Here is a 16,104-nt window from a genome sequence, read left to right on the forward strand (position 1 = left end):
TTCTATGAACTAACTCAAAAAGTAGGGAAAAAAATCCCAACCAGAAACAATTTTACAAAGGCTTGTGGAACAGACATTTGCACAAGAAACCACAGTGATTATGTGTCACTGCTTCCAAACATTGCTATTACCTGCATGATATTACAGCATGTTCTAATTGTTCTGCACAGTGATGCACAAAACCCTGCTATGTTGTAACCAAATGAGTATTTTAAGTAACTGTGCTTAAAGAAAAGCTGTTCCATCACTGAGCTATTAGGTGACTACATTCACTGTAAGAAATTCCTGTAAGACAAAATAGGAATACCTTATTCCTATGAGGCAAAATAGGAAGAACAAACAGGAAACACTCATAAGATATTTAAATCAGCTGTCTAAAGTAAAACACTTGAAAAGAAGTAAAGCAATTATCATTAAGAATCCTGTATCTACTTGCAGAATTCCATGTATGACTTTGCCAAATAGAGAATCTGGAGATGAAATGAAGAAATTCATCACTGAATGAAGGGAAAGCCACACATCAGAACCAGTCTACAGGGACAGCTGAGCATCAACTAGATGCAGGAATCCAAAGAACCTTTTACTTTACGTGAGGAAAGGCAAACCTGAAGAAACACATATTTATGTGGTTCAACCATTTTTTAAATTTTCAAGATAACCACTTAATCTGCTATTTAAAAAGTAGTTTTAATTCAGGAAGTCCTTCCTAACATCACTGTTGACCGCAGAAAAAGAGTTGTACATGATGGACAAAAGCTAGGCTTGGAAAGACAGGCTGCAGATCCCAAGCAAACTGCCACTCAGGCCTAGCCCAGGAATAGAAGAATCCTAAGAGTCTAAAAAGATGCAGTGCTCTGGCCTATTGGTCATCTTGGAATGTTAGAGAGACCAAAGAAAAAAAAAAACCCAAAAAACCCCAAAACAAAACAAACAAAAAAATCTAAAGGAAAAAAAACTCTACAACATGAGACTTTGAATCTGCCAAAAACACTTCAGAAACTACCACAATTGGTGGCTGCCACTTGCTGTAAAAAACAATTTGCTAGGAGTGGACATGGGCTCATTTGCCTCCCTTTCTGCTCTGTATTGACATTTTGTCAACCATAAGTACACTTATTTCAAATCACAGATTAAATGAAAAGGAAAAATAACTAACTAGGTTATTCTAGGATCAATGTTTTCCTTCTTTGAACTTCTGAAAAATTAAGAAAAAACACAGCATAAACAAAACTGTTTATCTGAAGGCAAATAATTTTAAAGCAGGTGAAGTTTGGGAACTCAGCCTATGAATGTCATTTCTTACTAACACCATTTCCAACATCACGTCCTTACTCAACACACACAATGTACATAGCAAAGTACCACAGCAAAAGTACTCTGAAAAGATTCAATGGGTTTTGTTCTTGCAACTTACCAGTTTAAATGTGCCTGTCGACAGGCACAAAATACAATTCTAAAATACAAGTCTACTGTAGTTAGGAGAGCTTATCTGCATACATTTTCATGTTTTTTCAGACATGTAACTTGTTCCATGTCATAAACTGGAATCTGAAATTACTAGCATTTCTATTAAAAAATCCTGCTTCTACAGCAGACTTAAAAATGGAATGTAAGATCACCATTCAGTCAGGTCTTCTTTTAAAGCAGTAACTTCGAAACAGAAGAAATGCAAATCAATGTAGCCACGATGTAGGCACTACTGAACAGCCATATACAGCAAGAGGAACCACCTGAAACATTTCTGAATAGCCCATGTTTTTACACAGGCTGAATGCTACTGGTGCAGTGCTCTGAACTCATTTATGTCAAGACCACTAAACATTTCTGGGTAGCTTTTGAGCTATAACAGAATGCTCAACTGAGCAGAATTAATCTAACACTCATCTTTTGAACACAAATCTCATGCAAACATTGTTATACTATGCTTGAATATATTGTGTTGAACAAGTTCACTGAAACAGTTTACTTTTCTTTTTATACTCCTAAATGTGGATCTCCCACAAAAAGGAACATGCCCCAGGACTTTCAGCTGTTGTAATAAATGTATTAGTAATGAAGGCTACCCTTTAAAATTAGAGACAGGAACAGACCAATTACAGAATTATTGGCTCAAAAATAATTAAAAAAAGGCAAGTAAAGTTACTTACCCATCATATTTATAAATATTAACTTCAAATAAGTTGTCCTTAGCATGGTTAGCATGTTCAGTAACTGCAAAGACATAAATAAATTAAAATTTATTATCAAAAACTACTATAAAGCTATATATAACATAGAATTATAAAAATAAATTAATTAATAATCATGATTCTATTACCAATGTGACTATAAAACAGCCTGTCCATAAGATGTGTCTCAAAAGATTTTTGCCAGGGAAATAATTAAAGGAGACATACACAGTACATACGGAAAAAACATTTCAGTAAAAATTGTGCAAATGATTGATTCATTTTAACAGTGAAACTGAAAAAGAGAAGAAAGGCAGCATCTTCTATTTAGAGCTCAAATAGCTCAGGAGTACAAGAAGTTTTATTTCAGTAAGCAGGAAGCCGATGGAAGGTTGCCATTTATCTGGCTACCTATGCTTTATTTAGAAAACATTCTCTACCATTTTCTCTCATTTCCTTAGTGAGAAAAGGTAACTAACAGAAAGAACCTCAGCTACTCAGGATTGTTTTAAAGAGTTCATACTGTGAACTGCGCATATTAAGAAATTAAAGTACTCATTACTCACCAACAACATCAGTGGATATGGAAGCCAGACTGAAGAGTGGAGCAACTTTCTGTTCATAAATTCTCTTGCCTTGTCTTTTTCCTCCATAGGGATTAATATATACAAGCAGCTGCTTTGGTCTAGACTCTGCAGAAAGTAAAACCATAGTGCACTGCTTTTGTACACACACCAAAAAATTCATCAAGCCATACAAACCCAAACCTATTAACATCACAGCACATTCAGCACAATAGACTTGTAACTCTTTAACAAAGAGCTATAAAAGCCTGCTTCATCTGCTCTTTTTATTATACTGGTATCAACAGTATTAAACAAGTTGTTAATAAGACAGCAGATGAAATTCAGAATAATTTCTTTTGACTCCCTAGCTCACATTCTTACTAGTCATTCTTGCAGTACCTTCCCACTACTCAAGTTACTCTAATTACAGGAGTATTATAGGCACAAAAGACGAAAAAGGCAGCAACAACAAAGCCACTTGTAAGTGAAGCATACATAAAAAAACTTTTACATAAATTTATTTAAACTTCTTTCTTTAATAACATGGTTAAAATCCATTTCCTTTCTGTGATCAAGTCACACTAAGAATGCCCCACAAAACTACATGCTGCACACTAAGTGCTTGTCCTACAGTGTTAGTTGCCCTAAAATGTTACCCCTTCCCCCCTCCAAAAGCACCTTTGATATTACTATCTCAAATTTGTCCAAACAGTTATGGATTTACACTAGTAGTGTAAATTAAAACAATTATTACACCTCTGTATTAACAGATACAAAACAGTAATGCTTGCTGCACCTGGGATACCTCCTTTTTCACGGAGCAGACAAAAACATGAACATACTTCCTCAAATGCATTCTAGATTATTAGTTTAAAAGGAAAAAAAATAAAATCAAACTTACTACATCAACACACTTTTACAACAAATCCACCCAAGCTAGATAGACTGAGTGGTTTAAATCTGCTGTATACTCAAAGCACTCTTCTGTCCATCTGAGAATATATTTCCCTTTCTTGTTCTTATTTGTTCTTGTTTCTTCCCTTATTGTTACCAATAAAATGAACAACTGCATTCAAATGAATTGACTGCTCAGGCCACATTTCTCACAGGTGTACTGAATGGGTACAAAAACCCCCATTTTGTGAAAAAAGACAGATGTACCTTGTGTAATGTATACCAAAAAAAGGCATTAATAATGCTTCCATTGCCTGTTCAGAACAGTTTTTCTGAAATACTAATTTTTATTCTGTAAGCCTTAAGTATTTGCTTAAGTTCCACCGTAGGTGTACCTGTATTCAATCCTCCAACTCTGTATCTCAGATGAGCCTCAGACCTACCCTGCAGGGAGCTCATCCCTAATCCCTGCTCCAGCTGTTCCACTCCAGCCTCCCTGCATGGATCCAATTACTATATCTCACCTGGGCTGTAAATTGGACCTGTACCTATCCCTATCCCTGCTCTGCCCATCCTGCTCAGATACTGTGGGACTCTGGTCAGGAAGGCACTGCCTCTGCTATGATCACCCTTGACCTCCTTTCTGTCAGTTTCTCTGCTCCTGCTGCTTCCTGACATCTATCAAGGAATCTCTTTCAGGAATAACTCCTTCAAAATTACTTTTAACCTCCCATGAAGTAGATGTCCAAGAGCCTCAGAAATTAGTAATGGGAACTCTTACTACATAAGACACATTTTATTGATGACAGAGTCTGGAAAGGGGAAACACACCCATAAATCTTCCAATTGCTACAGTCGACCTCAAATCTCTAGAGTGCCTTAAATCCCTGAGCTTACAACTGCCCATTACTTCTTCCAAAGCTACAGTCATTTAAAGCCTCTGCTAAGCTTCCAATGTGACTTTATTTTGTGAAAATAATTTGTATCTGGGCAAAATTATATGACACAAACAGTCCTGACTGATTAAAGCACTCAGTACAATTTAGGGAACGTGTAAGATAAAGTAGTGATAAGGAAACGCTTCAACTCTTGGCTCCCTCAATTTTTGAGCATAAACTGCTTTTAAGAGTTCAAAAAAGCAGATGTATCAAAATAACACTGATGGCCTACAAAATGATGGTGCAAATGTTCACAGTTTATTCAAACTTACTCTGCATTTCAAGTAATTCCTTCAGTGCCTGTGTCCACTGATTGCATAAGTGCTCATCACCACACCAGAACGTCGCGTCACTGCACCGCCAGCGGTGATTGCGGGCTTTCTTCACATAATGCACTATTTAAATTTAAAAAACCAGCAAACAAAAAACAAAACCATAATGAGATGGTTCTGTGAAATGAAAAATGTATTTCAGAAAGATCTCCAAAATACTGACCTGTAATTAACCTCCACTACACACTTCTACAAATGACAGAAGCATTCAGAGCATGACCAGGGTATTTGAACAGAATCCAAATGAAAACATAAATGAAAACACTTGCTAACAAGCAGACACCCAAACAAAGACTTCTTTTTAAAGAAGCCATGTCTCATCAACTTATTATAGACATACTTGTTCCGAAGTTCACTGAGCTTACATATTACCTGTATCAAAGTCTTCAATATCTACATAAAAAGCCACAAGCTTAAGAAGATAAGCCATGCTGACATCAACTCTCATGTAACCAACAGGGTGAATTTCATTCTATAAAGTGGAAATTTGAGAAAAAAATATTTTGTTTTCTTATGGATTAAGACCTTATACTTACACTTCAACAGTATCTCAAATCACTCACTGGGCAACTAAAGGTGAGGAAAATACAGCATAAAATTCTGGCATGACATCTTTTTAGCACAGAAGTCATCACTCTTTTCCTAAACCAGACACTTATTTCTGGCACTTTGTTTAAGAATGCAGTCAATAATACAAAGTAACTTTCATGCATACATCCTGATGATTGGGGGTAATTTAAGAATATTTAGGACTTATTCTTTCACTCTTTCTCAATTTTTTAGTCAAGAAGTAGAAAGCAGGTGTCATGCAGCAGAGTCATTCAGCAGCAAAAAGACTCCAGGGCGAACACTCAGACATTAGTCTGAACTTCATTAAAAAATAACTAAACACAGCATGTAATCTTAAAGGAAGAGTTTTATTTTCCAAATAAGGATCTTTAACTACAAACCAACAGATTTTTGGTGGGGCTTCTTTTGTTTGTTTTTTGTGGGACTTTTGCTTGGGTTTATTTCAATTTGGGATTTTGGTGGTTTTGTTGGTTTTTTTTAAATTTTTTTGGGGGGGAGTCTTTTTTGGTGGTTTTTTTGGTTGTTGTTTTTGTTTGTTTGTTTTGTTTGTTTGTTTTTTGGATGTGGAGTTTTTTTAAACACATCATTTCTGTAAAAAAAAAAAAACCAAAATTTTGACAATTCCTTTTGAGTCTGCCTTAAACAATCTTCACAGAATAGCAATCACAAGCATCCAGAGACTGATTTGCCTTACCTGTGAAAGCATGTAGCTTTGCCATTTTCTGCCATCTGCCAATGTTACGCTGTTTCTTCTTAAACTCAGTTTCTTCTACAGCAATGATCTCACAGATTGGTACAAAATAGTTTTCTGTATAATCACAAGATCTTGCATGTTAGAATCTTGAAACATCACTTGAATGATTATTTCTATACCTAGTATGATACAGACATGATTAGAGCAGTTGCTCAATAAGCACAACCAAGAGCATAACTAGAAATTTTCTGAATATTTTCAACATTCTTTTTCTTTGGTCAAACCACATAATCCATGATCACCTACCAACTACCCAAAAGAGTATTTTAAATGCCTATGATTTCTCAGAAAACAAGGTATTTCCTGTATAAAATATTTTGCATGAAGCCAAAATCCAGCAACATTGATTTCAGAGTAATTAAACTGCCCCTTCTATGAGGCCTAGTCCAGATACTTGACAGTGAATAGCACAAGCTATTTCAAAGAATGTGCAACTAAATCTAGTACACAGACTACAAAGGCTATTTGTTATTCTAAAGTAAGTATTTGGCTTATGAAAGAAGGGCATTCATATGAAATCTTGAGATTTTAAATCCCACTAAGCTTTTAAAGTTTAGTATCTCTTAAGAGAATTCTAGATGTTATGTTTATATATTGTGAAATATTTTCCTCGTATCAACTTCAAAATTACTGTTTTTCAGAATTAAAGGCCTCTTGTTCTCAGACTATAAAATAATTTCCTGCAGCCTCATTCTCTTTTCTCCAATAGTTCCTAACATCATCTCAGACTTCTTAACTCCTGTCAAATTGAAGACTTTTGTCTCATTTTCATTACTGATTTCAACAATGTTCTGTTGTTACTTCATCTCAAAAAAGTGAAACCTAAAATGCATGCTTTCTATTTATGAACAAGCAAATACTGTCTGTATGCATACACCTATACAAAAGATGTATATCACAATAATATAGTCTTACATAAATAATATCTTATTATATAAGAATTATAATATACTTGTTTCTTTCACATAAACAAAGGGACTGATACCAAGATATTTGACACATAAAATACAGACAATAATACCATTGTTACTGGGGTTTATTCTACGTTTTATTTTCCTCACTATCTTGCAGCAGTACAATGGAAGTGGTGAGGAACCTAAAATGTGTGAAAAGTTACCTTGACCTCTTCACAGTCATGACTGCAATTTGTTTGCAACTAATTCACTTTGATTATTTTTTTCCCATCCTATTTAATTGGTTTAGTCAAAAGAGTCCCTACATATCATCACAGGTATTGACAATTTGTGGACTACTCACACAAGGGGTTTTGGTATTTGATGTGATTTATATTCATCTTGTAATTTTATCTTCCCTGAATTTTTTAGCATGATTCAAAAGAAACGTAGCCTTCAAACTTTACTCTGAGGTCATTTAGAAATCTGGCTGTATTTGAATGTTTCAACTTAAAAACAAATTTCACAGCTTATAATAATTATATTTACTGCACTCAATGCCCGACAGGGAAGTGCAGCAGTCACATAATGTTGTTACAAAGATCGAAGAGCAGAGATAAACTCTGAGATGTATGATACTGTATGTACTTACTGTACATACACACATATAAGACTATATCTAATACTGGACAGTAACAGTTATTTGGTCTTCCTAACAGATAAAAGATCTGCTAATATGATTAACCTACACATTTTTCCAAAGAAAAATAAATACAGAACAGAGATAGAACAATAAAGGAAAGGAAGTACATTCTTTAATCTTTCTTTTCCAAAACTGCTTTTACTTATTTTTCTACTGGCTCTGCCACTGACCCATATGTCAAAATATGAAAGAAAGCTTGTTGCATCTCTGAAAATTGCACTTAAATGGTAATTTGTTTTGTTACTCCTCAAAGATATGCCACAAAACTTAGAAACTACATTTAGATCAAAGTTTAAATGACATTGCTCTAAATAACATTTTTGGAAATAGTTATACACAGTGCATACTTGTTAGTATGTATGCTGGGAGCAGCAACTGAAGTAATTATCTTATTAGGCATTTTTTATATAATAAAGCTGTCCAACTGAACAGATAGCTAATCGATTTTAAAGTACTTCCAAATCTGTATCACTGAAAGCATTTCTTTGGAGTATATACTTCAGCACACATTACACAGCTTCTATTAACCTTGAAACCACTTATAAGCTCTCCTAATTCTGTGCTCCCCCTCTGACAGTGGCATGACTGTTTTGATTTTCCAGCAAATCTCAGACACGGCAAAAAAAGCAAAAAGTAAATATATTTAATTTATATGTATTTTTTTAAATCTTATGGCACCAGAGTCACAAATCTGAAAAACAGATTCCTGAAAAATGGGAGGAGAAAAAAACCAAAGGAACAAAAGTGAAGAACAGATCCCACCTTCCACCTGTAAATCTCTGACTTTGGTGAAAGTCTGGGGAGTTTCTGTTCTGGGAATACCAGCTCTGCCAATTATACCCCTCAATACTACGTAGCACCATAAAGCATCAAGCAACTCCACTGGCCTGACAGCACACTCCAATCTAAAGGCAATCAAAAATCACACACTACTGAACCCAATAATTGCAGATGGCCAGAAAGATGTAGAGCTGTCTCAAATAACATGTGTTATTCAGAACATTCCCTACCCCTTGTAACAACAAATTCTAACGTGCTTGAATAGAACTCAAGAATTTCTATCAGGCCAAATATCTCTATCACTATTTGACTTAGAGCTACACAGAATATTGTTTCATCACATTGCAAACCAACTTAGTCCCACCCTTCCCCCTTTTCCCCAAAAGGATGAAGCTTCCACTGTGAAGCAGAGACCTTCAGTATGAGCAAAACAGTCCTGTTCCCATGAACACAACACCCTCATCTGCCATTCAGCCACCAAAACGTGCCCCACAAAAAATAGTACTAACCTAGCCTCTCTTGAAGCTTCACATATGTACTAATTATAGTCCTCTCCCACAGCTACTTTTGTAGCATTCACCCTATTATCAAGTAGCATGAGACATTTATTTCACTGACATAGCATAAAGGTGTTCACTCAAGGGCCTTCGTCTTTATGTATTTCTCCCAAAACATGGAAAACCTTGTTGCCACATTAACAAAACACACACACAAAAAAGTCCCTTACACCAGTACTATAAGATAGACAATAATGAGAAAAGGTTGAAATATGGGCTCAGACAATATCAAATGAGCTTGGCTCAGTCCAGTCTATTAAACCAAGCAGCACACAACAGCTCCTAGACAAATTTTTCACCATAGTCAATGGTTAGCATATTAGAGACAAAGAGCTGACCATCCAGAGAAGGCGAAGGAAAAGGCATGGCAGAAAAAGTAGTAAAAAGTTAAAAAGCCAAACAAAATACGCAGTAAGCAGGTGACAGTCTTCTCAGCACTCTGGCTGTGCCAGTCGTTACTCATTCTGGGTCACAGTGCTCTTAATCTTAACATTCTTCCTAAAAGCAAACTGATAAATCAGCAGAACGCTGGATTAGACACACACTACTTTTCCCACATTGAGCAAGTGGGAGAGGGGGGAAAAAACCCACAGAAGCAAAACCAAGGTAAGCACATAAACAGAGGGCTGTCTTTGTGCAAAATGCAGCCAGCAGTTGGGAAGTGTGTTTTTCTGTGTTAAGAAAAGATTTTTGGTGTGTCATTGCTGTTTGCCACTCCCACAGAACACTTCCTGAATTTATGAGCACTCACTCAGAACTCCAGTCAAGACTTGTTCATTCATGACTGCCAGCTACGTATCCTACAGACCAAACTTCCCCCTCACAAATGTGTTAGCTCAAAGCAACCTAGACCCATGCACAAGCAAAAAAACATTGCTGATCACAGCATTTGGTTTATTCTTAAAACTCAGCTGAGGCCCACAGATACAGCAGCATTTAGAATTAATTTAAACTATTAGCATATTCTCATGACTGACAAATATCAACAAGGAAAGAGCTGGGATATAGGTTTAAAGAAAAAGTGTATATTCAGTCCCTTTGAAAACTAACTTGCTGTTAGAGCTCATATGAAGGGTCAAACTTTTAGGTTTAAGATTTGCCTTCACCTAAAAGCAAGAGAACAGGAATACTTACTATCAGAAGGTACATGGTATTATACCAATCGTGCAGTACAGAAAACTGTGCTTAATAGACACTAGAGTAAGAGAAGGTAGGATACAGAGCAGAATTACTGACAATACACATCCTAAAGGAAGGGAAAGAAAAAAGGTATCACAATTGATTTAAATCCTGTGGAGGAGTCGCAAACGTCCAAAGACCATGATTTCACCATGTACAGCCATGTATAAGGAAATTTCCTTCTTTAAATTTAAAGTAAATCTTCAAGTACTTAGTAAACCAACAGACCAGTTCCTGCTATGATCACACAGCTACTTCATATCACATGAATCTGAATCAAAGCACAGCAATTTGAACTTGGGTCAACTTGAATATTGAAATCATACTTCTGAATGTCTTCCCACTGTTTCTTCTGCATTTCCAAATAAAATCTTTCCTGCTCAACTGTGAGTATTTCAATGATAAAGCAGGGAGTAAGATGCACTTATTTACCTTAAGGGGGGGAAACAACCCAGCAAAAAGGTGTATGCTAAAGAACATGTACTGTTTAATAGAGTGTGCATCTCTATTTGAATAATGTATCTTCCAGAAAACAACACATTCCAAAGAGGCAATGCCTGCTGCAGCAATTGCTCCCCACATCCTACCTCTGTAATGCAGTTGTGGCATTGCCTATAGAGAAACACGGTTCACATTTCTGCACACGCCTACTGCCAGATGGGAATGACTGATGACAAATGACCTTGACTAAGGATGTGCCAACACTCTGCAAGCACCAGGTGCTGGACAGACCTCACTGCCAAGCTGGCCCATCCTCTACTAAGTACCCTGCTAATCAAACTGAGCTTTCTTTAGAATCCACCAGAATAACAGCAGTGTTATGAACACTAGTACTGTGGCTTCCTCAGACGGTTGTTTTGGAAGGGACACATGGACCAGAATTCTGAAATACAAAGGCTAAAATAAAGCACACACCATAAGTGAATGCAGAGTTCATGGTCTGGTTTGGTCATCCCCTTCATGTTTGTACTTTAGCAACAACAACAACAACAACAAAAAAAAAAATCCTAGAAAAATGACAGGAGAATCTCATTCTGCATTTGCAATGCTTTTAGTACCAGGCACAACAAAACCTTAGCCAATGCTGCTGAAATACCTCTAGGTATATACGTACAATATACACTCTACTATGAATTTGGTACAAAAAGTTTTATCGTGTTACTTGAGAAAAACCTGACTATGCCATCAACATGGGAGAAATAATAAAACAATTTAGCTAACCAGCTTTGCATATGCTATTTATGATTCATGACAATCTCATGGAAAAATGTAACAAGGTTGAAAAACAGAGTTCATCAGAAAAATTTAACATGAAGGCATCCCTAGGAAAAAAAGATGCATAGCTGAAAGTAACAGACAAACACACAAAAATTTACAGGTAAAAGTTTTCTAAGTAAGTTCAAACACTTCTAACCCTCAAAGAACAGGAAACAGGAACCTGATTACACTGAAGAGAGAACTTGAAACTATGATGTTGTTAAACAAAGTCTAACAGTAGGAAATTGTATTTCAGAATTTAAAAATACACCATGACTTGAACAAACATTTGACTTTTTATTGTTGTTGGTATCTTCCAATTCATAGCATTAAAAAGAATTCTCCTGAATTAATACTACTTCTGCATTTTGACAGAATAGGATTTAAATACATATACATACATATATATACATATATGTATGCATATCAATATCACTGTACAGAGATGAGAAAACAGAAGAATCTCCCCATACTCTTTAAAAAAAAAACTACATGTACCTTCCTGGACAACAGGACAAAGTCTGTGTTGTTTCCTATCAGTTCCTGATTTTGGATGCAACAGGGAAAGGTAAACATTTCAACACTTCTACCATACACCTAGCTACAGCTCTAGTTCTGTACATGTCAAAGTCTGAAAACCTTGAAAGAACATATACCAAACAATTTTTATTTATATACCAAAATTCAAGACAGTAATAAATGCTCTGAAAATAAGCAGGCTGACTTTTTACAGTTTAAAGACAACTGGTTCACTGTAATAGCTACCTACTAAACAAGAAATATAGCACTTTTATACTCCATAATTTAGTCTGTATTTAGACATGATGTAGTCATGTAGTCAAAGGCAAAACGGTAGAGAGATACCAATCTTGGTCAAGCAACTCTTCTGAAATTATATGCTTCTAACTAACCACCTTCCATATTATTAAGTTTATTTATATATTGTCATGTATGCTGCTCATATTTCCAAAATAATTGTAGAGAACAAAATGAATCATCACAGGTCTTAAAAAGAGCTTGGAGACAACAGGGCAGCAATAATACAAAACTGTGATGAAATTCAAGCTCAAGTGCAGGGAACACATGAATTAATGAGTGTGTAAAGAAGAGAAGGTACATTATCTATTGTATGGAGCCCTACATAAATTATACCTGTGCCTCCAGAACACTTAGGCATTTCTTTTTCTTTTCTCTTGTCATTTCACATGATGTTTTCCAAAATATTGTGAATAGCTGTGCTACAGGACAGCAGCTGCATTCTGTAACCACACTTGCCTCTTACAGCATCTCCAGCTGGGTACTACTCCAGAAACTGCCTCATCTATAACTCATATTTAACTCTAATTCACTGTGTCCCACTCTCCTTCCACCACTCCCACAATTCTGACATTCGGAACATGCTTCAGGGCAGGTGCACACACCGTTTGGTCTACCAGGAGCAAGTCAAGAAAACTTAAGGTTTAAAAAGCAGTAAAAATTCACAACTGCAAGCAGCTGTGAACTTCAGAGTGCTCATGAGAGAGCTAGTGTGAATCTATGGCACTCGAGCTTGGTCTAAAGGAATTCATCAGACAGGAGAATGGCATTCCCCTTGAACTTGCTCTAGCCAACACATCAGTCTCCTAGTGACTTTGCAAAGGCATTTTTAGAAGGATTTTACACAATTTCACCAAATTATCTCCAAAGTAAGACCTATGCTACCTAGTGGGAGCAATTATCCCAAAAGGCCTTGAAATTTTCTATTTTAAATTTAAGATCCAGATACCTTTATCGAGACTAATTTTATATAATTCTGAAAAGAACACAGCCTGTTTTCCACAACAAGGAAAACAAGTTCAGCAGAATTAAAGAATCAATTTGTCCATAAAGTCTAAAGTTCCTTTAACTGAGAAAAGTTCAGGAATTTTTGATTACTTTTTTCAGCAGTATTGTTGATAAACACTAGATTATGTCAAGCTACCTGCACAATAGCAAGGGAAGGATAACAAACTCTTTATTATGAATAAGAAGGGTTATACTTTAAACATAACCAAATCTCAGTTATGTAAACTGTCACACCAAATTCTTAAAATTCTTGCATTCTCTTTCTCCTTTTTCCCCTCATCTTCTTGAAAAAAGCCTCATGCCAATAAGATACTATGATAAAATCTGAAAAATATTTCACAAAGGTACATGGTAAGAATGGAAAAACTATTTCAGTTTAGGGACTTGCCAGGGATTAGAAATATCTACATTCAAACCTTTCTCAGATAAAACTTCTAGTCAGCCTTTCTATTATTAGTGTCTGTCTCAGATCCTGCAACCTCTAAAATGGGGATAACAGCAGTTTTCAACTCTAGAGCAGCTGCTGTGAAAAAAAGGACACTACACATTTTCAAATGTTCATGTGCCATGTTAATATGGCTACATTAACAATGGGAATAATTACTATATAAAACCACCGAAGTCAAAGACCCTGAAAAAAATGCCTCTCAAAAGTACAGTGGAAGGTTTGATATGCAAACATCCTCACAAGTTAATCTGATTTTTTTCAGGCATTTTTTTCAGGCATCAGTGACTTCTTAGACTGGCAGCTTTGTTCATTTACAGTATGCTAACTACACAAAAGGAGAACTGTTGAAATCTTTCTTACTACATTGCAAACTAGTTGTCTGTATTAAATATTTCCAAACCAGTAAATCTCAAAAGTCAAACTTTCTTTGTAAAATTTCCACTAAGTCCCTGAGACAGCTGAGTTTTAAAAAAAGCTCAACCCCAACCCAAACAACAAAAGTAGTCATTGCCTGAGACACTGCCTCAGTATGAAAGTGTTTTTAACCACGAGTCTTGCTGTAACTAAAAAAAACAAAACTGCTTTTAAGGTTTTGTAAGTCTCTTATGTACTGCTACGACTACTTTAAATACATTACAAACTACACGCTTCTCCGTACTCGCCAAGAAACAATGGGGCTCAGCCGAACAAATCTGCGTTTTGCCCGGCCAGCTGCGGGTGCAGGTGCGTCCCCCGTACCATCGGGGCAGGCTCAGCAAGGATGCTCGCTCGGCCGGGCTGCTCCGCGACACGCGGGACGCGCTGCGCTCGCTCGGAGGGGCTGCGGCTCGGCGAGAGCAGCTCCCGGCTTTGTTTGGGAAGGCACAGCCCGATCAGCGCTCAGCACAGCCGGCGGCTGCCGAGCACGGTCCCGCCCGCATCGCCCCGCTGCGAGCGCCCTGCCCGGCCCCGCGTGGGACCGGGCCACCCTCCGCCCGTCGGACTCTGAACGCCGGAGGCGCCGCTCAGGCGCTCGAGGGCAGGAAGCGCTCACGCCGACGGAGCTCTCCGGATGCTGCCCCGGTACCGCAGGCCGCCCCCGCCGGCACCCGCGCCGCGGCAGCGGGGACGCCGCGGACGCCCTTCCCCCGCCGCCGAGGGCAGGCGCCTCTCGGGCGGCCCCGGCCCGCCCCAGGCCGCGGCAGGTGCGTCCCGGCCCTCGCCCGTCCCACTCACCGCCGGCGCGGCGCGGCGGGCGGGGGTCGCGCCAGGCCAGCCGCCCCCGCTCCTCGTCTAAGGTGACCTCCCAGGAGCGCCGCCCCAGCCCCAGCGAGGACACGAGCCGGGGCCGGCGGCCGCCGGGGAGCCGCTCCATGGCCGCCGAGAGCCCGGCCCGCCGCAGCCGCTACCGCATGGCCCGGCGGAGCGGGCGGGCGCCGCGGGGCGAGCCCAGCAGCTGCTAACGGCGCCCCCGGCCCGCCGCTACCCCGGCTGGCCCGGGCGGGGCGGGCCCGGCGTCAGCGCTACGCCAGCGCCGCGGGGCGGGGCCGCGGCTCCCGGATCGGCGGCGGCTCCCGGATCGGGCCGGGGCCGGGGAAGCGGCGGGGGAAGCGGCAGCGGGCACGCCTTGTCTCCTCGGCCCGCTGGAGAGCGACACACGTGCCCCACGGCCCGCGGCAGAGGCTCGTCCGCCCCAAGCCCCCAGCTCCCGGCAGAGACACCAGGGCTGACACCCCGGTGTACGGGCTTGGATTGCTTTCGTGGGTTTTTTTTGCCGGGCGACGGAGCAGCTATGTCAGTGACGATGGACTTTTCCCTCTTTCTCTTTAGACAGTGAAAATGCAGTGAGTGCATACAAATGTCTGGTGGTACAAATCTCTCCATCTAACTTCACCTCCCTTTACATAAAAATGTTTTGGGTTTGCCTTAAATATAGGGAGAGTAATTCACTATAAGCTCTCATGAGCTCTTAATTCTTTGCTGCCTTCCCTCCTTGGTGTTGCTGAAGCACAAAACCATCAGCATCCAACCAAAATACAGGCCAGAGAAAGCAGCAGTACCCACCTTCCTCCAAATCTGAGTACTTCCTACAGAGTTTAATAGAAAACATCTCCAGTCTTGTTCTCACCTGGGTCCAGCCCAGGGCCAGCACTCCAGCTACCTTTGCTCAGTCTAAAAAAGCTTCTGCACTTCAGCTCTGCTCTGAACCTTATAATATATGCATATTTTGCACACATTTTACAAGAGGGAATGACTTTACAT

The 16,104-nt window shown here is 39.0% G+C and overlaps 1 protein-coding gene across 1 annotated transcript in view; it reads right to left on the reverse strand.

Annotated features, from left to right (window-relative positions):
• The window catches only part of CERK (ceramide kinase), a 40,732-nt gene extending 25,389 nt beyond the window's left edge, over positions 1–15,343 (reverse strand). The window contains exons 1-5 of the mRNA XM_084206848.1: positions 15,079–15,343; positions 6,163–6,276; positions 4,839–4,961; positions 2,735–2,860; positions 2,148–2,211 (exon numbers count right to left, since the gene is read on the reverse strand). Coding sequence (XP_084062974.1) covers positions 2,148–2,211; positions 2,735–2,860; positions 4,839–4,961; positions 6,163–6,276; positions 15,079–15,217 — 566 coding nt within the window. The 5' untranslated portion in view covers positions 15,218–15,343. The remainder of the gene's footprint in view (positions 1–2,147; positions 2,212–2,734; positions 2,861–4,838; positions 4,962–6,162; positions 6,277–15,078) is intronic.
• Between the last annotated feature and the right edge of the window lie 761 nt (positions 15,344–16,104).

Source organism: Fringilla coelebs (assembly GCF_963513975.1).
Source record: "Fringilla coelebs genome assembly, chromosome: 5".
Lineage (NCBI taxonomy): Eukaryota > Metazoa > Chordata > Aves > Passeriformes > Fringillidae > Fringilla > Fringilla coelebs.